Consider the following 26,770-nt stretch of genomic DNA (forward strand, 5'->3'; position numbering starts at 1 on the left):
CCATGTTATGGATCTATTTTCTGAACTGTCCTTAGGTCCAGGTGTGCTGGAGACGTAACATAATAAACATTGGCTAAAGTAGTTTGTTTACTTTAAAAGCCTGGTCAATTTTTACATATATTTAGTACCCAATTATTCGTCAGATTTCTTTTTGAACCATTTTCCCCACAATGTTTCAGTTGCCACTGTTCAGTTCATCAATTATTTGCTTGAAACTTTGCTTATTTCAGTTTTAGTTATAGTTTTCACATAGACTAAGTGATTGTATTTAATTTTAAACTTTATTGCAGTTTAACCTAGATAATACATGATCCCACTTTGTGGGAATTCAACAATAAATTATTAATAATATTACAGGCAAAAATAAGAGTGCCCCTAAATCAAATTTTTGCCAAGAGCCATATGGAGGCTTGGGCCATCTTTGGCTCTAGGATGATGCAGTGCATTTCTACCACTTACATCACTATTCTTAAAAGGAATAAAAACACGACACAGCAATGTCTTAAAACAATTATGTATTGAATGATGGCTTACAACTTCATTTGCAAGAAAGTACTCATCCACTCCTTAACATTATGGTTGACTTTCAAGGGATTTTCCAACAAACCTTCAACGTCTTGTCATTCACATCTCCATGTCCACAGCGGGTATGAAATTATTACATTTTTTCAGGACCAATTATCTATTTTTAGTGACTATTGTCAGTTAATAATATAAAAAAAACATTTTTGCATCTTGTTTTACAAAAAGCTTTGCTTTTGTAAGTAACATGGTTAGAAGCCCAAACGGTCTTTCATCAAACCTTATTACAAGGCATTACTCCTCTGAGGATAATGCATGGGGTATATGATATGTCACAAAAAAGATGTAACTATTTATATGTTAGCAATGTTAACAGCGTATTTTAATGACTTATTGTTCGAGTGGATTCATGATGATGAAATTGTGAGCCAAATGTGTCAGCTGCACCATGCATGAACTTCACTATAGCAAAAATGACTGAAATTGTTGCTGTGCAAGAACAACACAAAGTACACAGTCTACCCCTTGTTATGTGATCTAAATGAAATACTTGCATGCAAAACAATGAGATTTTCATGAGAATAACAGCCTTGGTAAATATATTTCTTTTTCTGCCACTTGCCCATGTTTCACCACAAAAATCCCTCAGAGTAATTATACATGAAGACCAGGGGAAAAAAAAAAAAAAAAAAAAAGCATTCCAGTGGCTCAAAGAAAAATAATGTCGAGAACAAAGTCTACTGTTTTGAAAATCACAATCCATTCACTTCACACTGGTAGTTTCACTCTATGATCTTTGACACATCGGTGTGTACAGAATTCAAACAGCAACAACTGCTTCCTGAGAAAGTTGCCGTTCGCATATTCTTACAACTTTAACAGGTCAGATTATATCAGAGTTATTCCCCCAAAAACACATATTGTATTTGTTTGTCATAACCACTGCTGCAGAGGAGAGAAACAGTTTGAGGAAAGACTACCCTGAGAGAATGTCTTAAACATGGGCGAGCTTGTTAGACCAGCACTGGCATGGATGAGTTTGGTTTATTAAATCTGTACACTCTATTTCAATAGAATCAGCACGCTTTGTCCCAAGAATTTAAAATGTTACTCGGAGTAATTGTTATATCAGTTCTCTACATAATACAATCCAAGTCTTCTCACCTACGAAGACGTGTGCAAGTGTTTACTACCAACTTCAACAATACAGTCGAGGCAAAGACTTGTGGACACTAAGGATAATGTTGATATTTGACATTTTTCTCAAGTCCTCACAATTATCAAAATCTAAGTGCTGTAAGTAGTTCATACACAAGGTAGTGAATATCTAATCGTGGTTCAGAGTATAAAATACATAAAGGAACATTTTGCAAGCATGACAAAAAAAAAGTTTGACACACAAAACACAAGTGGTCAAATATAACATACTGTAACTGTAACCGTGTGCACCCCAGAATAAAATGTTCTATTTGTTTTTTTTCCCCCCACCAGGTTAATGAGGTCATACCGAAATGATCATGCTCTCTGTAGTGTCATAACATGCGTTAATCACAATGTCAATGTTTTAGAGGTTGAGGTGTTTCATCAAGTATACATTATTATTCTAGCTACAGTACAAGATCCATTTTGAGAAAGTGCACTCAGTCAGGTGTTGTTTGTGAGCATCACCTACAGGTAAATAAACTTTCATTAAAAAAAAAAAACACACACACACACACACACAAAAAAAACCTTGATTACATGTCAAATGAGTTGTTCCGCTCCCTTTATTCATACAAGTGTGGGTCAAGTGTGTCATAAAAGTTCCAGGACTGGTGAAAATTTATTTCAGCCTTTACTATCAGACTTCTGTTCAGCCTTGATGTTGACCACAGCATCAAATCGGGTCCCCTTGACGACTTAGACAGGAATCGCCAGATGCTCAGCGCATTGTGAGCAGGTGCGTTCTCGTGCACTGAACGAGGCAAACGCCACAGGTCCTCATCATAGCTGGTCGATCTGGCCCACAATGAAGGCAAAAACTCATTGTGTGGATTTTGGATGTGAAATATATCATTTTGCAACACCAGTCCTGGAACTGTTTTAACCCAGCTTGTATAAGAATTAATCACATGGTCCTACCTAACATGGTGTGCATTTAGATAATCTGAGGTCAACCTTGTCTAGTGTGTCGTGGTCACCAAGTGTGACAAACGGTGTCTTAGAGGGAATTGTGAAAGACGAAATTGTGTAAACTGTGCTTTTGTGTAGCGTATGTCAAAACTGGCTAACCCTCAGCACAAGTGTCCTCAACAGTAAATCTCAACAACTGTTTGAAGGAAAAGGGGAAAACAAAATTGTCAAAGTTCTCCACTCATTATATTTATCACTTCCTTTGATATTTTTTGTGAGGTTTTCAACATTTTTTCTCTCATTTTCACTCAAGTATAAGCACAGGAGACTAACTACAGAGGATAACAGGGTCAAGTGAGTACCATGCTACATCAGGTTTCCAGAAGGCTATTGCAAACAATCCTACAACATGTACAACCACATTTTATACGCGTGTTACAAATAGTTTAAAACATGTCACCAAGGAATTAATTACAAGATGTTGAATATTTAGAGTCTTAAGGGACTATTTCTCAGTCGGTGAAAGGATTACATGTTGCTTGACTTCTCAGTCCCGTCTTAAAGACAAAATCTGGAAGAAAAAAAATGCTATTCAAAAAGTAGCAAATTTGGTCAGTGTCTCTTTTCAAATAGTCATAGTGCTTTTTAATGGCTTTAAGACAGGGGTCTTTTTAATCTCACCCAGTGGCAATCTACAGGATTTCAGTGTACATCTTTATGACACCATAGCTGCAAAAGTCTCCATGTCAAGTCCAGAAGGTAAAAGGACAGCTTGCTGTCATACATAGCTCAAAGTAGTACGCATTTTAAAAAAAAAAAGAAGGAAACAAACACATATTTATAAACTTTTCACCCCTTGTGGGGAATTCAGCATCGTGTTTGCTCTGTGTGCCCAATTTCGACAAGTTTTCACTTTGGAAGGGCGGGCCTTTTCGGGAGCCAGGCTCCATTCAGGAAGATCTTATTTGCTCTGCCGCAGTACACCGAGAAGCTCAACAGCACTACAAACAAGTAATTAAGCACAGACTTAAAACTCCCATTCCAGCGTTTCTTCCCGATTGGCCGCTCTTTCCAACCTGTGGATGATATTATTGAGGTTTGCCATTTTCTCATTGCGTCTCTGAGTGCTTCTGTTGAGCTTGGGGCTTTGGAAAGGAGGGGGCGCGTTCGGGTCCAGGCTGTGATTGGTGCTTGCTGAGGGCGGGTTTGGCAGTGACGGGGATATTGGAGCCGAGGACGAGGGCACGGGGGAGACTGACATCATGAGACCTGGTGAGGATGCAGCGGAGGGGGAGTTGAGGGAGACCTCCAAGCTGCTGCGGCAGGCTTCTGACGAGGCCTTGAAGCTGACCGGGTCAATGGGCGACTTTCCAGAGTCTTCCCCCTCGTGCCTGGACTGATTCACTCTCTGGGGGGCATCTATCGAGGTGGCGCTAGTGTACGCGGCAGCCTGACTGCTCATCCCTTCTTCCTGCCCCGCCGAGAGGGGCTCATGACAGCCAACGGTGGGGTCCTCACGTTCACTTTTAAACTGTGGGAACTGCACTGCGGTGGAAAAACACTGAGCTCTCGTTTGTCTCATGGAGCCCTCTTCCCCCGCCTCCCCAGTGTTCGCGCCGTCCACTGCCTCCTGTTTGACATAAGGAAGGGCAGCATTGCTGAGGGGAAGGCCAGAGTGGTTGTGTCCTGAGGGCTGCTGCAGTCTCCTCTCCTCTCCGTCAGAGTGGGGACTCCTCGTTAACGAAGGCGAGTAACTGTGGTGCTCGGCGTCAGTGTCGTTGTCTGGCAGACCTTCCATCAGCACTTCACGTCTCATCCTGGACCTGCACATAACGCTGTTGTTAGTATAGACTTAAAAAAAACAAAACAATATTTTTCTTATTGACATTTTATGTACATATTTCAGGGCTTTCCCCAGGAAACTTGCTAAGCCTGGTCAGGGATGGACAGGGAAATAAAATTCTGCCCTGAAAAATATTCAGTGATCAGAAAAGTCTAGCGGCCTTGCCTAAAAAGCACTGGGGAAGAACCTGCATTTGACTCATGAAAACACTTTTCGGGAACAGCGGAGAAAATAAAATCCAACAGTCCAAAATATTCAAAATCATGTTTGTACTGTATGTATAGACAGTAAATTCTAGAGAGAGTAAGTTCTATAGAGTATTAAGTGTTCTTGGAGGAGTAAAATATTCAAATAAAAAGTCACTTCATTTCATTAACAAAAACTAAACAATATTTTCGTCAACTCACATTTTTCACCAGACGAAAACGAAACTAGACTTGACTAAAGCCCCCATTAATAAATATTAGCTGGGACTAAATCAGTATGCATTTCCGTTGACTAATGAAGATGAGCCGAAAATGTCATCCACTTAATTAAAGACTGGACTAAAATCTAAGGACATTTTAGTTAATTAACAAAGACAAGACAAAAATTATATGTATTTGTAACAAAAATTATAGTGGTGGTTGTTTATACCGTAACATGAATCCAACGTCTATACCATTCTAACAATAACGTTAATCTGAATTTACTAGCTCGCAGCATGGAGCATTCATAGCCACTTGTTGATATACTGAAATTGTATGTGAAGTTGTTTTTCTACAATTAAAAAAAAAACAAAAAAAACATTTTATGTGAAATAGTTTTAGATTAGATAGAAATTTTCAATGTAAAAGGGGAAAAATGATTGTCCTAAAATTAGACAAACTTTTTATTTTTATTTTATTTTTTTTTACTAAAACGAGAAGAGTATTATTGTTTTCTTGGACTAAAATAAAGACTAAAATTCTGGCCTTATAGTCAACTAAAAATGGATTAAAATGGGATGAGGTTGACTGACTATGATTAAACACTAACGTGTTATTGAAACTAGATTAAAAATAAAAAATAAAAATCCTAGAATTTCTGAGTGAAAAAAAACTTAACTTATGTATAGTTGTGAAAAGTGAACGAAAACAGCATAAATCAACAGTAAGCGTTGCATCAAGACTGGCCTGTAGTTGTGGAACCAGTTGATAACGGTGTTGGTTTTGAGGTGGAGCTGGGCAGCTAGCATCTCAATGGTATTCTGAGAGGGGTATGGCTCCAAGAGGTAGACCTTCCTCAGGGCTTCTTTCTCCTCTGCCCCCAGCACCACGCGAGGCTTCTTCACCTGACCGTAGGAACACAGGTCCAGCGAGGCTAAGGCTGGACTCACACACTCGGAGCGAGTACTGGGCGAGTCACTGTCTGAGCCTGTGCTCAGGAGCCCATAACGCCTCTTCAGGTAAGCTGCAATGGAAACAGACAGAGAACATTATTATTATTATTATTATTTTTTTTTTTTATTTATTTATTTATTTATTTTTTAAAGAGCCATCTTAACTCATTTACTCCCAATAACGTATAAATATTTCTTTTTAATGTCCTAAGTGTCCCGAAGACGTATTTATACGTTTTTTTGTTTTTTTTATGCTAGAGCACACAGAAGGCTTCGATGCAACCTCTCAACTGCAAAGAACGGTTGCAGAAATGGTAGTTATTACACAAATGGCCAGCAGGTGGCAGCAGAGCAAAGGAGATCAACCAGGGCCATCTAGAAAAAAAGCTCAATTACTTACAATTTTAAATAGATTTGTGAAAACTGATGAAACTTAGCTCTCTTCTAATGCTAATTGCTGCAAAACGGAAACAGATAGAAACATACTTTTTTTTCCTGATAAAAGAAGAGATTGTAATCTTTCTTTTGATAGGTTCCATGCTTTTATAGCAATAGAACACAATATTCTGTGGGCCTTGCAAAATCAGTCAAAATCCAGTAAAACAGCCGGGAGCGAACGGGACTGCTTCTGTGAAAATGGCTGGGAGTGAATGAGTTAATTGATGTGCTAGAAAATAACGCAAGATATAGTTTACCTTTCTTTTCCATCTTCTTCATAGCCCTCAACTTTTCCACATTGTGAGGATCATTGAGCCACAACTGCATGCGCACAAATGGCTCCCTGCCTTTCAGGCTAAGTTTGTGCCAGGGTTTGGGCCGGGACAGCAGGTCAGACACGGAGCCTTGGGTCAGACCCAGAATTGTCTCCCCAAAGAGACGCTGGCCTGTAGGGAATTGGATGCTTGATGACTGCAGTACTTACTATTTTCTATTTATAAGCTGCACTACTACTACTAACATTTAATCGACTCACCTAGATTATTGTCTGTCAACACCTCTTTTACTTTTTTGGTGATGGCGTAGGTGTCCAGCTCTGACGACATGGCAACCAGCTCGTGGATGCCAAGCGGGTTAGCGGGGTGATGTAGAGCCATGAGGCTGGAGGTGGACTTCCCTCCCTCGGGCTGGGGAGGTAACCCCAGAACCAGACTCTCAGGCTGCTGGTTCTCCTTGCTGCTCTCCAGCGAGAGGCTCACTGGTTCAACCAGTGGACTCGGCTGACCCTCTGCTGGACTCAGGGGTGGGGACGGCGAAGACTGCGTGGTGACCGGGCTTTTATCTGAGGGTGATAGACAGCAGACTTAAAAAGAGCCCTTATGGCAAAAGGGTTTGATTTGCTCCAGCCATTTGTCATATGTTCCTCTGTTACGTAAAAGTCGAAAATGTTCCGGAACAATGCGAGCAAGAAGGCTTCACATAGTGCTCATGTTGCTTAAATACCGTGGCTAACGATTGTTTGGCCAAACAATCACGTTTGTTGACAATGTTTTCAAGCAAGTCTGACTACAGTGCAGGCAGCTCCTTCAGTTCTGCAACGGGCTAGCTAGCATGGCTAATAGTGCGCAACCACTCTTCTAAAAGTCACGAATCATCGACCTTATGGTGGCGAATAAGCTACAGTCCTAACAAGTATCGTTATCACGAAAGTAAGGTGAGTAGAGGACCGCTAAGCAGAGATTGGGAAACCAGGTCAAGAAAGTAAAATACCCTGCCAGAGTTTGACATTAGCCGCAGGTGTTTCTCGTAATGACCTTGTTTACCTGCCGGTAGAGTACAAGCAACTGTAGCTAAAGCCAAAATGTTTTCACTTTCTGGACCTGGTATTCCCATCTCTGCCGCTAAGTCACGCTAAACCACTAAGCTACATTGCTGAATGTAGCCTCAAATCAGCACGATAAGTGCTGGGTGCTATGCTAAGGGGTTTAAAAACAACACTCCGAAAACCGGAAATGAATTCATACATTATCACATGCCAGCCAGCAAGAGGGGCCTGTAATGTTTAAAGTATGCTATATTAAATATTTATAATATCAGCATTGTTAATTGTTTGTTTTATTCATAAAAGATATTTTTTGCCCTATTAAATGTGAAGCATTATTTTAAAATCTGGATACATGTGGCCTGCGATTGGCTGGTGATGACCAAATCAGGGTGTAACCCCGCCTCTCGTCCAAAGTCAGTTAGAACAGGATCCAACACACCTTAGTGAGACCCTAGTGAGGATAAGCGGTACAGAAAATGGATGCATCTTGCACTTGGAATCTTGAAAGAAAACATGATAAAAATATCAAGACAAACATATTTGTAAGTGTTGTTTGGGGTCTTTTTGTGGTGTTTTTTTTGTTTTGGCTAAGATACAAATGTTCCAAAATTAAAATGTTCCTGACAAAATATTCAGAATGTTCCTGATAAGATGATGATAAGGGCTGGAATCTCTGCTTACGCTTGAAAATGATAGCATGCAGAAGAGTTGAGTGAAAACAATCTTTCACTGCAGCAGACTCACCTTGCCCCTGGTGCGGGGCCTGGTTGAGGGTCTGGCCTAGTTGGTCAAGTAACCAGAGCTGCATGCGGATGAAGGGTTCCCTGCCTTTCTGAGTCAGCTTGCTCCAGGGTTTGGGCCGTGACAGCATGTCGCTCACGCTCCCCTGAGAAAGCCCAAGAACCTGCGCAACACGCACTTATTTCACATATCACTGAAGACACTTTATGAATGAGATATACTGTGCCAATAGTGAAACAAATGAATGTTATGCAGTTCCAAAAACCGCCACTAGAGGAGAGCAGAACACCATGAGTCTTCGAAAAAAAAGTCCATTCTAATTAGGCCATGAAACTTGGCAGCACAGTAGAAGGAAGGTAGGAAGCTTTTTTTTTTTTTTTCTAAACATTATCAAAGATTTATAATGAGAGCAGCATTAAAGGTCTTCAGAATGATCGGCCAAATTATACAAGAAGCGCTGAGACTAGATTTTGTAATGACAGAATTGTCTTTTAATCATCCCAATTAATTTGCCACTTTCTAATCAACAACTGAATAACATATTTGATTAGTGTTGGGGGGGGGTCCAGCTGAGCGAACAAAGTGTGCATTTTCATTTAAAGTAAAGAATTCGGAGACGGTAAAAGAATTTAGAAAAATTAATTTCTCATTGTAAATTTGATTCATTCACGTGGAACCAACAACAAAGTGTGACTAGCATCCCTCTGGCCTACTTTCAAAAAATCAGTCCAAGTTTGCAGCAACACCTTGTTTAGAAGCACAAGTGTTGACTCGAATTAGACACGTTCAAGAAAGCAAATCACAACACTGTTTATAACTGAATCGTTGTAGCGCAAACATCTGTACTTTTGGTGCGTTAGCAGCGTATTTCTGTGATTGTTGACGCTAAGTCATGGTGATTGTGGCACATGATTTAGTATCCATAACTGGTAAAAAGATATGTGCATTGACAGGGGCTCAAGAAAATATTATTTTCAATTTCAAAATGATGTGGGGGACCACAAAGAGAGATTTTTGTTGTTGTTGTTTGAAAGTAAGGCACTGCTGCTTTGCATCTTTAAGACAGCTCAAAAATAATGTCATACTATTCAGCAAATGATTAAAATGATCAGGACAGCTGTAGAAGATCAATGATTTCAATTGGAGTCCAATATTTTTGGTATTTCTTAAAACGCGAGGATTCATGCAAACTGACCTTTTCGCCAAAGATCCTCTGGCAGATGCCATTCTTTGCCAGCTTCTCCTTCACCTGCCTGGTCAACTCGATGGTGTCCACCTCTCGGTACATGTACAACTCGTACTGCTCTGGAGTCAGTGGCGGGACAGTGGGCTTCAAAGCTCGGGGAATGTACGCTGGATAGTAAGAAAGGCGGCCGGGACTGGGGCCCGGGGACTCGCCGCTAACCGAGGTGTCCGACTCCACCTTCACCTCGGTGGGCCGGGGGCAAAGTCCCTGCTCTTCTTCGGCAGCAGAGGCCTCTTCGCTGAGACACTCGCCGTTCTCCAGGCGGGGCCAGGGCCGGGGCAACACAGAGGGACCGGAGGAGGAGGATGACACGGAGGGGGAAATGGAATTAAAGGGCTGGGAGTTTCCCACGGAAAGCCCAATGGAGCCCCGCTCTTGGGACCAGTGCTGGTCGAAGTAAGAGCCAACCTCGCCGATCTCCGATTTGACTTTGCGGATGATGTTCTGAACGAAGGCAGCTGGAGAGAGGACGCCGAGGGGTGTCTGGGGGCTGCTGACGGAATTGGCCATGCAAACGGTAACGCAGCCGCCCTCCTCTTGTTTAATGGAGATGGGCAAGGGTAGGCCCCTGGATCGCTCATGGGGCCCCAGATGTTCCACTTGGGCTCCGGCGCCAACTGTTGAGGCTCTTCCACAGCCTTCCATATCCATCAGGACCTGTTGCTGGGACTCCATCTCCCTCCTGGCCTTTTGTAGGATGTTCTTAATGGTTTCGTCAGAGCTGTTGCCTGTCCCGTTACTGCTTCTGCCCAAGGAGGTGTTCACAGGTGTCTTGCAGTCCCCTAAAGAAGAGAGGCAACCATTCAGACAATGATACACACCTTACATGAGTGGTGTCCAAACTACGGCCCGGGGGCCATTTGCGGCCCGCCGTCCATTTTTCAGTGGCCCGCGACATATGCTAAAAATTGTATTTGACTCAGTTCAAATAAAATAAACAAAACAAAAATGTTTGGAGACGGTCAAAGTAAGAAGGGAGGGCATCGAAAAACAGGTGCCATTAAAGGTTATTTTAGTTAACTAAAACTAATGAAAAAACTAAAACAAAAATTCAAAAAACAATATTGTTACCAAAATAAAACGAAAATGCTTTTAAAAAAACGAAAACTAGCCGAAACTACATTTTATGTTTACAAAACTAACTATAATCATAATAAATATGTATACATGTCCTTTGTTTTAGTCTTTGGCAATTAATTCAATGCATGAGCCTTTGGAGTTGATTTTAAATGTTATTTTTAGTAGATGTATTTTGATATAAACTGGAATAATGTTTGAAAGTATGTCACACAGAAGTGACGTCATCTAACAGCAGCCAATAGAAAAGCACCTTCAGATGACATTGCGTCCATGGTATTTTTTTAAATATTGCGCACAAGTAATACACATTTAAAAAAAACAAAACTTAATACTAATAATACTGAAACTAGCTAAACTAAAACTAAGCATTTTTTTAAGAACCTAAACCTAACAGAACCACCCTGAAATCTAATAAAAACTAAAATGAAAAATTCACAAACTATAATAACCCTACTGCCATATTACAAATAAATTGGTTTATATACTGCAGCATTTTCCTAAATATGCAAAAGCACAAATAAATTATTTGTACAATTTTTAGGACTAAACACAATTTCTCTTCATAACATTATGTGGCCCTTGCGTCCTTCTGATTTTCTGTATGTGGCCCTCAAATGAAAAAGTTTGGACACACCTGCCTTACGTGAATACATACAAAGACATGACTTCGGTTTATGAGCTCCAGACTCACCTCCCCTCTGGGACTGGATCTCCTTCTTGGCCTGCTCCAGGATATTCCTGATGGCGTCGTCTGACCCAGTTTCTGGAGTTCGGATGCGTGGAGTGATGCTCCCTGCCAAAAAGGGGAGACAGAGCGGGAGAAGAAAGGAGGGGGGTGAGTGGGATGGTTGATCAGAGAGCAGTTTCAAGGCTTTACTTTTGACTGCTAGATCAATGGCTGCCTTTGAGTGCGTCTTGTCTGAGGTTGCTGTATACGGGAAGCTCAACTTTCAAAAGCTATGAATCTAGGGAGAAAACAAAGTTGAAAAGCAAAGACTACAAACATGGCACAGGAAGGCGAGAAGAAGTCAAGGATGAGGTCCAAGTTCGTTTTGAACGGAGACGTGTCCAGGAAATTAGCCACCAATTGATGACGCGCGTATTTTGGATGTAAAGACAGTAGTAGTGGCTACTGTACACAGGGGCTGAAATTCATTGTTCAATGTAGCCCTTTATAGAGCTGAAACGGACGCCGAATTTCTACTGATTCAGAGGATTTCCACCAGACAATCAGCAACGAATGGTAATGCTGATAACAAAACAAACACTGCAATTACAATAGGTGTCAACTGTTCCATTATGCAGAGATTTCCGTTAGTCGCGAGCCACAATTGTGGTGCCACACTATAAGGCGCACCTAAAAGCCTTCAATTTTTTCAAAAGCTGACCATGCGCCTTATAATCCAGTGCGCCTTATATATGGATCAATATTGAGCCGCAACAGGTCTCGCTGTCAAGCCGCTATCGGTGACGCTGCACGATCGGTGACGCGCATGCGCAGAAGATCCCGCCATCTTGGATCGCTAGCTAATAATAATACTTTACCTCAGGGAAAATAATAAAACAGCTGTTTATTCATTTTGGGAGTGAATGGAGTTGTCAGAAAGCTGGTTTGTAATCTATTAATAAAGTTTGACTGACCTATCTTACTGTTTTGTTGACATTCCCTTTAGCGCAGCACCATCTAATGGATGCATAGCGTAACCCCAGCCTCTACTGTAGCGCCTTATATATGGAAAAAGTTATCAAATATGTCATTCATTGAAGGTGCGGAAAATACGGTACTTGTCAATTAATTTTGTAACTGATGCCCATTGAAATGCATTGCGGAAAAATAAATAAATAAAATCTTCAAGATGGTTCTTCCCACCTGAACAATTCTGTCTGCCGTCATCCACTCACCTCTTTGACGGACCTGGATGGTCCTAAGTGCCAGGATGTTCTGCTCATCAGAGAGGAACTGCTTCATTTTAATGAAGGGCTCTTTGCCTTTCACAGTCAACTTCCGCCAGGGTTTGGGCCTGGCCAGGATCTCACTGACCGAGCCTTGCGAGAGGCCAAGCACGTAGTGGCCAAACACGCGCTGGCCAATGTTGTGTTTCAGCAGCTGCTCCTTCACCTGGAACGCGATCTCCGCCGTGTCGACTTGGTCGTCGTCGCCTGCGGTCGAGCCGCCGCTTTCAGACTGGTCACTGGGCAAGCCCGTGTCGCTGCCGCCTGACCCTTGAGTGGCCGACATGAGGGCCACCTTGGCGGCGTAGAGTGCAGTGGGAAAAGCCATATGGCCCTCTTTTTTAAAATGCGGCGAGAGGAGATGCTTGTGGAGGAGGTGGTCCGCTGATAGTCGGTCTCCAGAGCATGGCGACACAGAGAAAGGACGGGGGAGATCGTGGCTGGAGGATAAGCCGTCCAGCGTGGGAGGACCGGGACTGGGGGTGGCGTGACCGCCATCCACTTGAGAGGACGACGAGTTGGAACCAGGTGGCCTGCCTGTCTCGCGGCCTCCATCCTCTGACTGGTCATCATCTACACATAGACATTGACATGTTCTACTTTTAATCTATGTATATACAGTACAGTAGTATGTACATTTCATCACAATAATCTAATTTAAAAAAATGTTAAACATAGTTTAAGTTTTCAAAAAAATGACTCCAACATCTACTTGACCTGCAAGTATTTATATCGTTATGTATTTTTATTGAACAGCGGAATTCACTAGGTCATTTTTTTTTTACAAACAAATTCGTTTGCGACTTTTTTTTTTTGCCAAGTTAGTCACTTACATATTACAGCAAAGAGAACTAACACATTATTGGGTTTTACTTATTGAATGGGTTATTGCATTTTCTTTGAATCCTAAATTTGAGTCTATTATAATATCTGCTCTCAATTATATTTTGATATTTATAGTTCCCTACATTATTATGTAATTCTTGTAAATTGTGACCTTTGGGAATCGACAAGCTGTAAAAATATAATATAATAATAATAATAATAATAATAATAATAATAATAATAATAATAATAATAATAATAACATAATCAATTTAAAAAGTGGGAGGAAAGGAAAATCCACACATTGATCACACACAGTGATAACCATATATTAAATAAAATCTTTAAAGAAAAAAAATATTTATGACTATTTCTAAATTTATCATTTGTTGTGCCCATGTGGGATTTCAAATCAAATCAAACTTTATTTATATAGCACCTTTCTTTCATACATTCAAATGCAACTCAAAAGTGCTGAGCAATTAAAACATCCATAATACAATAAAAAGAAAAAGCCACCCCACCCATAGACACACGCAAACCACAACATGGCGGGGCACAGAAGAACCCTGTAAGGAAAGGCACCCAGGAGGAGTTCGTCCACACACTTTATACACATTATTTTAAACCAAAAAAAAAAAGGTACTTTACCAGTGCTGTGTAAGAGTCTGGCCTTTTCCATCAGATATTTGTGAGATGGAAGAAATGCCTCTTTGTCCAGCAGAAGTGCCTCTGTGGCCTTCACAGAATCCTGTGCACGCAAACACATGGCGGAAATGTTGGATTAAATCAATTATAGTAATTGTTGACGTTCTTTTTAAAATAACGTTAGGAAGAAAACAAAAGCTTCTTGGTAAGACTGACGCCTGTAAAAGAAGACATACCTGGGATGAACTGCCATTTGCGGAGGCCAACTTCATTACCTTTAAGATACTATGGACAGAGACATAGCGGGGGAAAAAAATATATTTTCATTCTAACAAGCAATTATAGAAATTTGCTCCACAGCAAATTATCACCTGAGTTCAGTTTTAATCTCTTCGTAATCCTTTTGGGATTTCAGTTTAGCTTCTAATCTCTGAAATGAAAAAAGGAAACATTGTTTTTATTACATTAAATGTAAATAAAAAGTAATCAGCGGGACAATTATTTAAGAAAAGTCAGCGACCACTCACCTCAGTGGCTTCTGTCTTGTAGGCCAACTGTCGTTCTAGCTCTAAAATTTGATTGGCTGAGGTCTCTTGAACCTCCTGCAGTGTGAACTGAAGCCGCTGGATATTTTCAAGAAGACGGATGATTTCGCGGTCTTTCGCTAGCAGAGTGGCCTCCAGTTTGGCGGGCAACACGTCACCCCTCTCATTGTTCTCCTGCCAATTCGTCGGCCATGGAATAAAAGAGGAGAGGGACATGCAAGATTGAGAATAACAATCTCCAGAGTCGAGCATTTACACGGCAGTGGAAATCAGGGAAATACTGTTTGAGTTCAAGTGGAGCTGGATTCACAACGATGCTCTTTTTCCACATTTTGGTTCTAAAATGGATACATTTTGTCCCCTTCCAAATTGTATCTTTATTATTATTTCTTTCTCCATAGGTGCGTCTCCATGACCCTTTTTCGCAAAAATAAAAGCGATATTGTACTATTTCGATAAAGTACAACTTCGAATTGTCGGTGTTTCCATTGACGATGCATGCAGAAACTGGGTAAAAGGCGGGTTACAAATAGTTAAAAGTTTCTGATGTATTCTGCGAAATTAACCAGACATGGCAGGACAAGATTTCAAGCAAGGGGGCTCGCTCGATTACACCTCTCTCTCTTTTGCGCTCATGACGTGCAGTAGCCGATACAAATGACTTCAGCATGTAAAACTAAAATACAAAACCGAAATGAATCATTCTCAAAACAAATAGTAATTGCAAGTTTAATAAAAATACACATAAACAACGTGTTACATTCCTTTTCCTCCGTGACCGGGCGGGTGTCACATGACTACTAGGGGTGGGAATCTCTGACATGAGGCCGATTCGATATGTATCTCGATACACAAGTTGCGATTCGATTGAAAAACGATTATCTTTCAGAACAGAACGGTTCGATACGATTCGATTAAGTTTGGGAACGATACAATTTTCGATTCGATACGATTAATTTCAATATTCAAAACTTATAGTGACATTTGTTGCTTGTAAACATTAATCTTAAAACACCACAAATTTTTACAGTATCTACAAATGTGTTAAAAAAGAACAACAACAATGTCTTCTATATTTTTCTATATTGAATCAATTATTTAAATGGACCGCAACAAAGGGCTGGGCGATATGACTGAAAAATGTATCAGTTTAAATATTTATTAGTTGTTATTGACAGTTATAATTGTTTTTTGTTTGTTTTGTTTTTATTCAAAATAAGGATCAGGAAAACAAAAGGCTGATAATTCAATTTGAAATATAAATATTTAACCTTTAGACAGACACCAACACAATTAAACAGAATATGTGCACCCACATTGTGAAGTATTTCAGAAACATGAAATAAACCTACCGTCCAGCCAAAAGAAATATGAAGCCACCTTATGGAACAATAAATCTATCACACATTTTAACAACTTAATATATCCAAAAATATTTCCAAAAGTGCCCTAACCTTTTTATCAACAATTTTTGTTTTTAACAATTTTTGTTTTTCTTTGCCATCACATTCATTTTTGGTTAATGTATGATATCTTTTTTGTTTTTTTAATCTGAGACACGATGATGACCACGGAATCACTACTGTTTGTTTTGTTTTCTGGGCTGTCGTTCATTTTGAGTTTGATGACGTAATTGCGGGCACGTCTCAGTTCCCTGCTGCTCATGCTAGTTGTGTACATTGACAGGGAGCCACAAACTGAGAAATGAGATACTTGCAGTGTACTTTTAGCATAGCTGGTGTGTTGGCTGTGGGACATACCTGTGTCGTTTGAATCCATGCTTTGGATCATCACGGGAGTTATTCTTTTTTGGTCGCGCGCAGTACCAACGCCGGCCCGGGACATACAAGTGCACCGAGAGGACTCGATAGCCATGGGAAATACCGAGATGTACGGCACCGGCTTCTGCTAACTGTCTCCATTTTAATGTTGTCACTCGTTGTGCGCGACTGCGCGCGAGCGCGCGTGCCGTGTCGCGAGCACGGCGTTGACAGTAGGCGGCCCCCCTCCCCCCCAAAAAAGGTGCGTAACGTCTTTGCATTATGTTTACAACATCCGGGGAATGAAGCGTCTCTGAGCGCTACTTTGCTAGCTCTCTGTAAACACGGAAGTAGCTTGAATACTGATGCTACTGAAATGTAAACAAAACAAGTAGAGCACGGTGCAGAACTCTTGCTATTGTTATGAAAACCATAAAGCCTCACTCGCAACTGATTCACAGCCACGCGATATCCGGTCCACAGCTTTACAAGCAATGTATCTAAGGATTCCCGGCGGATTGTGTATCGGTTGACAAGTCTGCTACCGATACGGCCGTTTAGCTCCCCTTGACGACCGATGGTTCGGTCGAATCGGTTTTTTGTCCCACCCCTAATGACTACTAATGCGCAAAAAGTGTTTCCATTACACTTTTGCGAAATACTTCTTTTTCCATACGTCTCAAAAACCACCTCATGGGAGCGCAAAAACCTTTTTGCGATATTTGAGAGTTTTTTTTCGCAAATCCGGTGTTTCCATTACCAGCTTACTTTTGCGAAATGTGCCTTTTGCGCAAAACTCAGGGTAATGGAAACGCACCTTATATCTTTAAGCATCCTGATGTCCAAGCATTCATACCTTACTATTGCCATCCACCAGTTGACAGCTCCCTGCAGAGGCACTTGGCCCATTGACGAGCTGCTCCTTTAGCCTCTGCACTTCCTTCTGGGCCATTTCTGCTTTCTGTGGAAACATTTGGCTTGGTTACAATTGTCAGGCATCTGTATAATAATAACATCATGATAAAGGGGGGGGGGGGGGGGGGGGGAGAGGAGCCATCTGCTGAAATTACTGCCAAGTACAGTGCAGTGTACCAATCATTGGCTTATTCTGCTCACGCAGCTGTTGAGTCAGCTGACTATTTCCACCAAGCGTTTACCTGCTTTGTCACACCTTTCAAATTATGGATTCATTTTGACAACGCAATGAGTGAAGACATGCAACAGAAGCCCGGGCAGTCGAAGAAAGACTGCATCACCAGGAAACCCAGGCAATGAAATACAGTAGCTAAGAACCCCGGCGTTCAGAGCTGTGGCATCAATCGAGCTCTGCGGAGTGCAGCCATGCTACTGCAGAGCGCCCACCAACGGGGGCTCAGGATTACACTCTCTAATCACACACTTGGGGGAAGGGAGGAGGATTTAAGAGGGGGGGAGAACAGGACAGAGGGTGTCTTAATTAAAGCCAAGGCACGATTACAGGAGTGATTACCCTAACAAAGGAACATCTCAATCAGGGAAGAGAAAAGACTCACCTGGTTTGCCTTCTCAAGTTTGGCCATGATGATGCCGACTTCTTCTATCCTGGGAAACAAAAACACGCACATGCACGCATGTGGTTAGGATAAATAACAATAAAGAAACACACTCAACTTTGACACGACTCATATTGTTACAGTAAATGTGGAAAGAGTGACATTTTATTATCGAATCGAGTAATGTAGCTCAATGTTTCTCAACCCATGGTATCACGATATTGTGTGTGTGTGTGTGTGTGTGTGTGTGTGTGTGTGTGTGTGTGTGTGTGTGTGTGTGTGTGTGTGTGTGTGGGTGTGGGTGTGGGGGGGGATTTAAAAACAGATCACAATATTGTAAAAAAAAAGAAAAAAAAAAGAGCTCATACTAATAATAATAATTAAAAAAAAGCACAATATTGTACATAACAGCAATGCATATAAACCACCTACAATCTCTAATACCAATATTGAGGCACTTACTTGCTAATGCAAGCACACATTGATCGCTTCACAAGCAAATTCGGTTCCCCTTCATCTGACAATTAGCATAGATTTGAAACATAGAAGGCCAAAACATCCCTAATGAAAATTAAATTGCACTAATAAACTAGCCACTAGTGGGTGCTAGAACTGCACAAATGGAAATCAACCTGACTTTTTTTAACATGTGAACATGATGACAACGATATTTTTAATATCAGTTTTAATATCACGATATCACAATATTGCCCTTATCGTGACATCCCTAAAAAGTAACAGAAGTCAAGTGTATCTAATTGGCTTTTTAACAATGGCTGCATTCCAGTGTTTTATTACAGCATCAAACAAACTGATGACTTTGGGATGGATGATTTTCTTTACCTTCAGCACTCAAGTGATTAGAGAGATTTTAATTGCATGTCACATGCAACAAAAATTTAACCTCCAACTTGTAATTAGTCTAATTTAAGCAGAATCTACGCAGGATTATTCACGAGGTTTGTTTGAAGTTCAAGGGTTTCTTTGGAACCTGATTTTCAAAAGGTAGATAGGGATGGATTTATATCAAGGATATTGCTAGGGAATTAAAGATACACAAACACACGTCCCAACGCACGATGGTCCTGCTAGCCAAAGATAGAAACTAAAATTAATTGACCTGAAATGAATTCTTAGCCACACATTTTTTTACCCAATTGAATGTTTGCATTTATTAATTTGATTTTATCCTTTAAGGACCCTAAAATGTCTTGCCTAAAATGTTCTTAAAGCCAGTGCAATTAATAGCTAAATAGGACTTGGGTAGGAAGTACCAAAAAAAAAACAACAACAACATTGTGATGTGGAAATAGTCAGTTCAAGCAAAAATTGCCACAAACAGTAAGTACATGGTGTTCCAAAATGGTTAACCCCATTTCGTAGGCCAATAATTTTGACAATTTTCGGTGGAATGTCCTCAAATTTTCACAGCTTGTGTAGAAAAGTTTTTGAGTGTAACGTTTGGTATTTCCATCTTTTCAGGTTAAGAAATGCCGTTCACTTCAAAAGAAAAGGCATTTTGCATGTTTGAGTATGCGCGGACTCAGACCTTCGTCACAAATTTTGCAAAGAACGCACCAACTACAAAACAAATTAGGACCTGGCACCAAAAATGTCAAGAAAAGGGCCCTTTTTGGCATGAGCTCGAATACCGACTCGAAAATCTGTCATAGAACCAACAAATATTTGTACTTTTCTTTGTAAATTTAACCAATAAAACTTATGACCTTCAACATAAAGTGTATTTAGTTTCATTAAGATCAATCAAGCAGTTTCCGAGATATGGGCAATTTAGAACGGGGTCAACCATTTTGGAACACCCTGTATTATGAGGCAAAACCCTGGTTTGAGAAGGTTTTGTGTGGGTTCAAGAACAAGGCTAGCAAAAAACCACTCAACTGACCGCACACGCTAACAGTAGGGATGTAATGATATCCAAACATCACGATACGATATTATCACAATATGAAGTTCACAATGCGATAATTATCACGTTATTGTGGGGGCGTTGGCGATATTTAAAAAAAATACATCACAATATTGTAAAAAAAAAAAAAAAAAAAAAAAAAAAAAAAAGTGAGCTCATACTAAAAAAAAAAAACAGCACAACATTGTGCTTTTGTACATAACAGCAATGCATATAAACCACCTACAATCTCTAATAATAATATTGAGGCACTTACTTGCTAATGCAAGCACACATTTCAATTCAATTCAATTCAATTGAACTTTATTCCAGACTCTAAGTCCAATACAAACAAATAACAAAATATACACCATCAAAAAACAATAAAAGAACAATAAAAACAATAAAAAACAATAAAAACAGGGGGACGGTTATACAGTCATCAGGCAGTCACACCAATGTTTCCACATCCTAGACTGATACCGTACAGCACTACACTTAATATCAGTCAAAGACAGCACAACTTCATTCATAGTCCTATTCAAGCGACAAATAAAACTGTATACAAGCTTTCGCATTGATCGCTTCACAAGCAAATTAGGTTCCCCTTTATCTGACAATTAGCATAGATTTGAAACATAGAAGGCCAAAACATCCCTAAGTAAAATTAAATTGCACGAATAAACTAGCCACTAGAGGGTGCTAGAACTGCACAAATGGAAATCAACCTGACTTTTTGAACAAATGTGTTCCTTTTAAATATTGTGAACATGACGACGTGGCAGTTTTAATATCGCGATATCACGATATTGCCCTTATCGTGACATCCCTATCTAACAGGTGTCAACTCTACATTTAATGAACTCGTGCAGTGCAGAAAATATTTTGTATTGATTAGCTGCTCAATGATTCAAGTCCGAGCAGACGAATAGCGTCTTGCACGTTCGCCGGGGAAAGTGGCAGTGAGAGTAATCGAGGCGGGGCCGGAGTTCAGAGGCTTTGGGTCATGTAAGGGTAACTGCTGCTTGCTGCGGGTCAGTAAAGCTGCTGTCATGTGAAAGGAATGTGGACCAGGATAACAGCCGCACTATGACCACGCACATAAAATACTACCAACTACCTGCTGCACGCCATAATGAAAAAAAAAAAGTGTCCGGTCCAACAAAATGGATGGCAGCGGTCTTGAAACATCAGTACAATTGTGCCATGGATTAAGCCTTGGAGAAAAATCCATTAGCAGTGGCTGACTGTGCTCTGGAGCACAACCTGAACAAAAGAGTGTTTACTTTGAATGTCTATCGACATCTTTCATACAGGCTCAGATGCTTTTCAGGCATGCGCTGTATACGTAGCATTCAAAAACCAGGACATTGTAGCGCGCTTTTCTGAAGCAATCTTTAAATGGAGCAATTCTTCTTGAGGGGCTGTCAAGGCCCCAACTGCCAGTGAAGGCAAACGCAGAGCTCTCTCTCATCGACCTGCCTTAATGGCTGAGTCACTCTCTTGCGCCGCTGTTACAATGGCATTCCTCAGCTTTACACACGACGTGAATTTATGTCGGCAAAATAAAGTCCAACCGTTTCAGCGCTTAAATTGCTTCAATAACCTGCAGTCGCCAAGGACACAGAAATGGCAGTGTTGTCGGGCCCGAGATGTACGGATGCGAGGGGAGGTTCTTACTTGTTTGTCATCTCTTGGTTGTATTTACACCGCAGGTCGAGAAGCTCAGTCTGTGAAGTGTCCAAAGCTGTTCAGAGGCAAAGAGTGGCAAGGGGATGTTAACTTCAATTGTTTAGACATCAATATGTGAACTTATGCTAATGTTTTGACTGATAATGTCTAAGCAGTGCACAAAAATGGAAGAAGTATAGAATTACAGTGTCCATTGCATATTGACAGTTCTTATTAACTCTTTGACCGCCAAAAACGTCCAATAATGATTAGTAAAATCACAATGTATGCCGCCATAAATGTTAAATGGCGTCTCAGTGCAACGTCTAATTGCAGCGCTGCCTGGAGAATGGGTTGTGGAATCAAAAACGCTCAGTAACTATGGCCAGCAGATGGCAGCATTTATCTCTTTTTGTGAATGAGCAAAGCCGTTGTCATATCAAAGTTGTTTTGATTACGTGTGGCATTTAAAGAGTTAAGGGATTGGAAAAGATGTGATAAAGCTTACTAAAATGTTGTGTAGGTGTTCTTCATGTTGTGGCTGGTGAGTGTAATTACTATTTTAGATGACTGGTTTTAATTCATTTGCTCCCAAAAACGTATAAATACGTTCTATTTGAAATGTTTTATGTGTCCCAAAGACGTATTTATGTTTTGTTTTTGTTTTTTTATGCTATAGCATAAAGAAGGCTTTGATGCAGCCTCTCAACTGCAAAGAACGGTTGATGAAATGGTAGTTATTTCTCAAACAGCCAACGGGTGGCAGCAGAGCAAAGGAGATCAACCAGGGCCACGTAGAAAAAAAGATTCATTACTCAAAATTCTATGATGAAACTTAGCTATATTCAAATACTAATTGCTGCAAAACAGAAACTGATGTAATATTTTTTTTCCTGATAAAAGAAGGGATTTTAATCTTTCTTTTGGTATGTTCCATGTTTTATAGCAATAGAACACAATATTTTGTGGGCCTTGCAAAATCCGTCAAAATTCAGCTGGCAATGAAGGGCATTGCTTCTGTGAAAATGGCTGAGAGTGAATGAGTTAATTAATGAAGAGTTATGTAAATATTAATATTCATGTTTCATAAGATGTAATTAAAGTTAAAGTCTAATGTCAGTGTTTCAAGTACTCACATGAATGCAGAAGCTTGATTTTCTCCTCCGCCTCTGACAGTTTATCAGCCAAACTAGCGCTGGCATTCTGCTCCTCCCTGAGAGAAGAAACCACGTCAGTCGTACACATTCTCACTTCAGTGCAGATAGTACACAACTGTACGCCTTTGACATGTAAAATGTTAATCCCAGCCTAGTTCCATCGCACTGCAGGCTTTATAGACAAATGGAAGTTTAAGCACTCTGCGAGCATTTTAAGAGAACCTTCCAAGAACCATTTCAGTTCCATTAATTTCTGGTTTGATATATCTAAAATTTCCACAGGATTACGAACATATGTACAGTCAACCCTTCCCGAATTTCTGAGTGGGCTAGGTTTGTTTGTTTATTTATTTATTTATTGTACAACATAACCAAAAGTATTTGCGCCCGTTCAAATATGAACAAACAACACGAATTTCAAACAAATATTGTAAGTACTTTATGTACACAAACACAATACTTACTTTTTAGTAAATAAAGTGCAGTAGTTGCTTTTTATTAACAGTAAAAGTCTACTCAGATAAAACAAGATGATTAAAATGGAAAAACTTTGAAACTGTTTATGATGATCCTGCCTCAATGACAAAACGTTTGAGGAACTGGTGAGGATTAGGAATCATCGCTGGATGTCAGCCAGCGAATTCAAATTCAATTCAGCATCCTGTGGGGTCAATTCAAATTTAGATTCATCCACTGCATTGAATTGCATTCTGAAATTCTGCATTTTGCCAAGCCCTGCCATGCCTAGATCCGTTTTCAGGATTCTGGCAATCAGTCTAAGCATGATAAGAAGGCAGGAAAAGGCAAACGTCACTTTTCACCATTTTGTCCACTGCACAAAAAAAAAAAAAAATGACAGTAAGGATTTGATGTATGAAAACACCAGCGACACATCACTTCACCCACATTTCCACTTGGATTATCAGACCACAATCTTGTGCTGTTTAACTCCTCAGTATGTTCCAAGGCTTCCTGCAACCACAAGGGTCAGTAGGAGGTGGAATTGGGACTCTAGCGTCGCACTAAAGAGGCTGCTTCGAGTGCGCAGGCTGGGAGGTACTCTTGCGATCCACATGGGGACAACATTGATGACCTCACGTACTGCATCACCGGTCACATTAACTTGTGGGACCACACCATCATTCCAACCAGGAGTGCACGCTTTTACCCCAACAACAAACCCTGGCCAGTGACTTGAAGGACTTTCTCAATCAGGGGGAAAAAAAAAAAAAGGACATTATCTGGTTTAGGATACAACAGAAACTCAAGGAGAGATTGAGGGAGCTCAAGGACTCTTATTGCGGTACGATGGAGATCTAGTAGAAGGACATCAAGGCAAATCACAGGCCACAGAGGTACACTGAACAGGGCTAATCAACTGAACTGCTTCTCAACAGATGAGCGTATTTTCCGCATTATAAGGCGCACCTTCAATGAATGACATATTTTAAAACTTTTTCCATATAAAAGGCACTACAGTAGAGGCTGGGATTACGTTATGCAGCCATTAGATGGTGCTGCGCTAAAGGGAATGTCAACAAAACAGTCAGATAGGTCAGTCAAACTTTATTACTAGATTACAAAGCAGCTTTCTGACAACTCCATTCACTCCCAAAATGAATTAACAGCTGTTTTATTATTTTCTATGAGGTAAAGTATTTGCATTAGCTAGCGATCCAAGATGGCGGGATCTTCTGCGCATGCGCGTCACCGATCGTGCGGGGTCACCGATAGCGCCTTGACAGCGAGACCTGTTGCGGCTCAATATTGATCCATATATAAGGCGCACCGGATTATAAGGCGCATGGTCAGCTTTTGAAAATATTGAAGGCTTTTAGGTGCGCCTTATAGTGCGGAAAATACGGTAAGTTCCGTATCACCTGCTGCTCCTTCCCACCTTGCCTTGACCGGCAGCAACAACCTCGAGTGACAATGATGATGATGACTCAAAAGGTAGTCCTCACCCTTGTCCCTCAGTTTGGTCCTGGTAGAGCTCCTGCGGAGAGCCTGGGGCTCCAGGAGCTGGCGTGCTATTGGGGGTCATGTCAGGGGCTGGAGAGCTTGACTCAAAGCGGTCTCCGGTCTCTGCTGCGTCTGCAAAACCGTTGTCTGCGGGCTCTGCGTGAATGAATGCAGATGCAAAGAAAATGGGACAAAGAGATTTACTCAATAGAAATAAAAGTACATTAACTCATTCACTCGCCGCCATTTTCACAGAAGCAATCCCGTTCGCTCCCGGCTGTTTTACTGGATTTTGACTGATTTTGCAAGGCCCACAGAATATTGTGTTCAATTGCTATAAAAGCATGGAACCTATCAAAAGAAAGATTAAAGTCTCTTCTTTCATCAGGAAAAAAAGTATGTTTCTGTCTGTTTCCATTTTGCAGCAACTAGCATTAGAAGACAGCTAAGTTTCATCAGTTTTCACAAATCTATTCAAAATTCGAAGTAATTGAGCTTTTTTTCTACATGGCTCTGGTTGATCTCCTTTGCTCTGCTGCCACCTGCTGGCCGTTTGTGTAATAACTACCATTTCTGCAACCGTTCTTTGCAGTTGAGAGGCTGCATCAAATCCTTCTGTATGCTCTAGCATAAAAAAAACGTATAAATACGTCTAGAACATTTAAAAAAACATATTTACACGTTATTGGGAGCAAATGTAGCTTTCACAAGCAGGTGTATCAGATTAATCATACATGTAACCACACCCTTCCTAGAAGCATGCAAAGGGCCTGAATTAGTCAAGGTTTGCATGTGTAAAAATGGGCAAAATCTTTGCTTTGATCGTTCACAAAAACAGATGTGGAAACAGATTTATTAACCGGGTGCACAGCGGATTGCATTTGCCTAACAGGCACAATTGCCGCCCAGTTCATTTTGCTCATTATGGGAGCAGTACAGCCTATAGATTGTAATTTAATAACCCTGAGACAAATTGCAAAGTGGCTGATGTTGCAACTTTTAATAAAGCGAAATGAGAGGTGGCCGAGAGAAACAGATCTTTTCTGTTCCTGAAAAGATGACGGAAACAGAAATGATCAAGACCTATTCTCGATTCAGCGATTTAATTTGAGAGCTTCTGGAGGCTCGAAGCTGACTTGGAACCAGTCACAAAAAAAATAAAAAATAAATAAAAAATCACAATATTGTGCTTTTGTACATTGTGCTTTTGTACATTACATCAATGCTTTGTTATTATTATTGTTATGTTTTATGCTATTATTATTATTATGTTATGTTGTTAATGCACGCACACATTGAGTTCCTCCACAAAATGGCTTGCTTCACGGGCATATTACGTTCCCCATTATCTGACAATTAACGTAGATTTTAAACATAGAAGGGCCACAACATCCCTAATGAAAATTAAATTGCATAACAAAAAAAAACAGAGGGTGCTAGAACTGCACGAATGGAAATCAACCTGACTTTTTTTTTTTTTTTTTTTACAAATGTGTTGCATTTAAATATCATGAGCATTACGACGATGATATTGTGAACGTTTTAATATCACGATATCACGATATTGCGCTTATCGTTACATCCTGACAGCCTGCAGCAGGCATAATATAATTTTGTCTATAGAGAATCTGGTTAATTAAGTCAACAATAACCCTTCTATATGCAAAAAGGTTTGCCATCGGCGTAGCACATTTTCATCATTAGTGTCATTTGTCAGAACTTTACAAGATGTAACTGACTAGAACGCTATTTAAAAACAAACAAACAAACAAACAAGACAGAGAAGATAAATCCTAGCTGTACATGCTTTTTGGTCCGACCTGTCTTTTTAAGGCACTCCAGGTGTTTCTTCCAGTGCCTGCTGATCTCCCTCGCCAGGGCCCCGCTGTCAGGGGCCGAAGTTTGAAGCTGCTGCAGCCTCTCTTCCAGTGTGTGTGAGGCCTCCAGTACAGGAGCTGGATCTGTAAAAAAAAAAAAAAAAAGTAAGACAATCGATCCGCTCAAACTCTTTAAACTCGATTAAGACCCTCTGGGTCACATATTTTAACACGGGTACACAAGTCAGCCATATGTGCAAGACATTCGCTTATCCAATGTAAGATGTGTTTATTTCACCAAAGCTCGTCTCTCTAAAATCTATAGTAC

The 26,770-nt window shown here is 40.5% G+C and overlaps 1 protein-coding gene and 1 long non-coding RNA gene across 3 annotated transcripts in view; one reads left to right on the plus strand and one right to left on the minus strand.

The window, feature by feature from the left end:
* Positions 1–498: 498 nt before the first annotated feature.
* The window catches only part of cux2b (cut-like homeobox 2b), a 116,499-nt gene continuing 90,227 nt past the window's right edge, over positions 499–26,770 (minus strand). For both annotated transcript variants that reach the window (XM_077522238.1, XM_077522240.1), the window contains exons 5-22: positions 26,446–26,586; positions 24,628–24,781; positions 22,643–22,719; positions 21,516–21,582; positions 17,930–17,978; positions 17,254–17,358; positions 14,620–14,811; positions 14,464–14,522; positions 14,329–14,377; positions 14,096–14,195; positions 12,569–13,192; positions 11,358–11,459; positions 9,536–10,368; positions 8,344–8,503; positions 6,811–7,116; positions 6,533–6,721; positions 5,632–5,908; positions 499–4,457 (exon numbers count right to left, since the gene is read on the minus strand). In XM_077522238.1, the coding sequence (XP_077378364.1) occupies positions 3,662–4,457; positions 5,632–5,908; positions 6,533–6,721; positions 6,811–7,116; positions 8,344–8,503; positions 9,536–10,368; positions 11,358–11,459; positions 12,569–13,192; positions 14,096–14,195; positions 14,329–14,377; positions 14,464–14,522; positions 14,620–14,811; positions 17,254–17,358; positions 17,930–17,978; positions 21,516–21,582; positions 22,643–22,719; positions 24,628–24,781; positions 26,446–26,586 (4,280 nt within the window). In that variant the 3' untranslated portion in view covers positions 499–3,661. The remainder of the gene's footprint in view (positions 4,458–5,631; positions 5,909–6,532; positions 6,722–6,810; positions 7,117–8,343; positions 8,504–9,535; positions 10,369–11,357; positions 11,460–12,568; positions 13,193–14,095; positions 14,196–14,328; positions 14,378–14,463; positions 14,523–14,619; positions 14,812–17,253; positions 17,359–17,929; positions 17,979–21,515; positions 21,583–22,642; positions 22,720–24,627; positions 24,782–26,445; positions 26,587–26,770) is intronic.
* On the plus strand, positions 3,904–8,169 carry LOC144019282 (uncharacterized). The gene is made up of 3 exons (XR_013283615.1): positions 3,904–4,474; positions 5,769–5,903; positions 6,557–8,169. It is a non-coding gene; the product is annotated as an uncharacterized LOC144019282 (long non-coding RNA).

This window comes from Festucalex cinctus, chromosome 5 (assembly GCF_051991245.1).
Source record: "Festucalex cinctus isolate MCC-2025b chromosome 5, RoL_Fcin_1.0, whole genome shotgun sequence".
In the NCBI taxonomy this organism is placed as follows: Eukaryota; Metazoa; Chordata; class Actinopteri; order Syngnathiformes; family Syngnathidae; genus Festucalex; species Festucalex cinctus.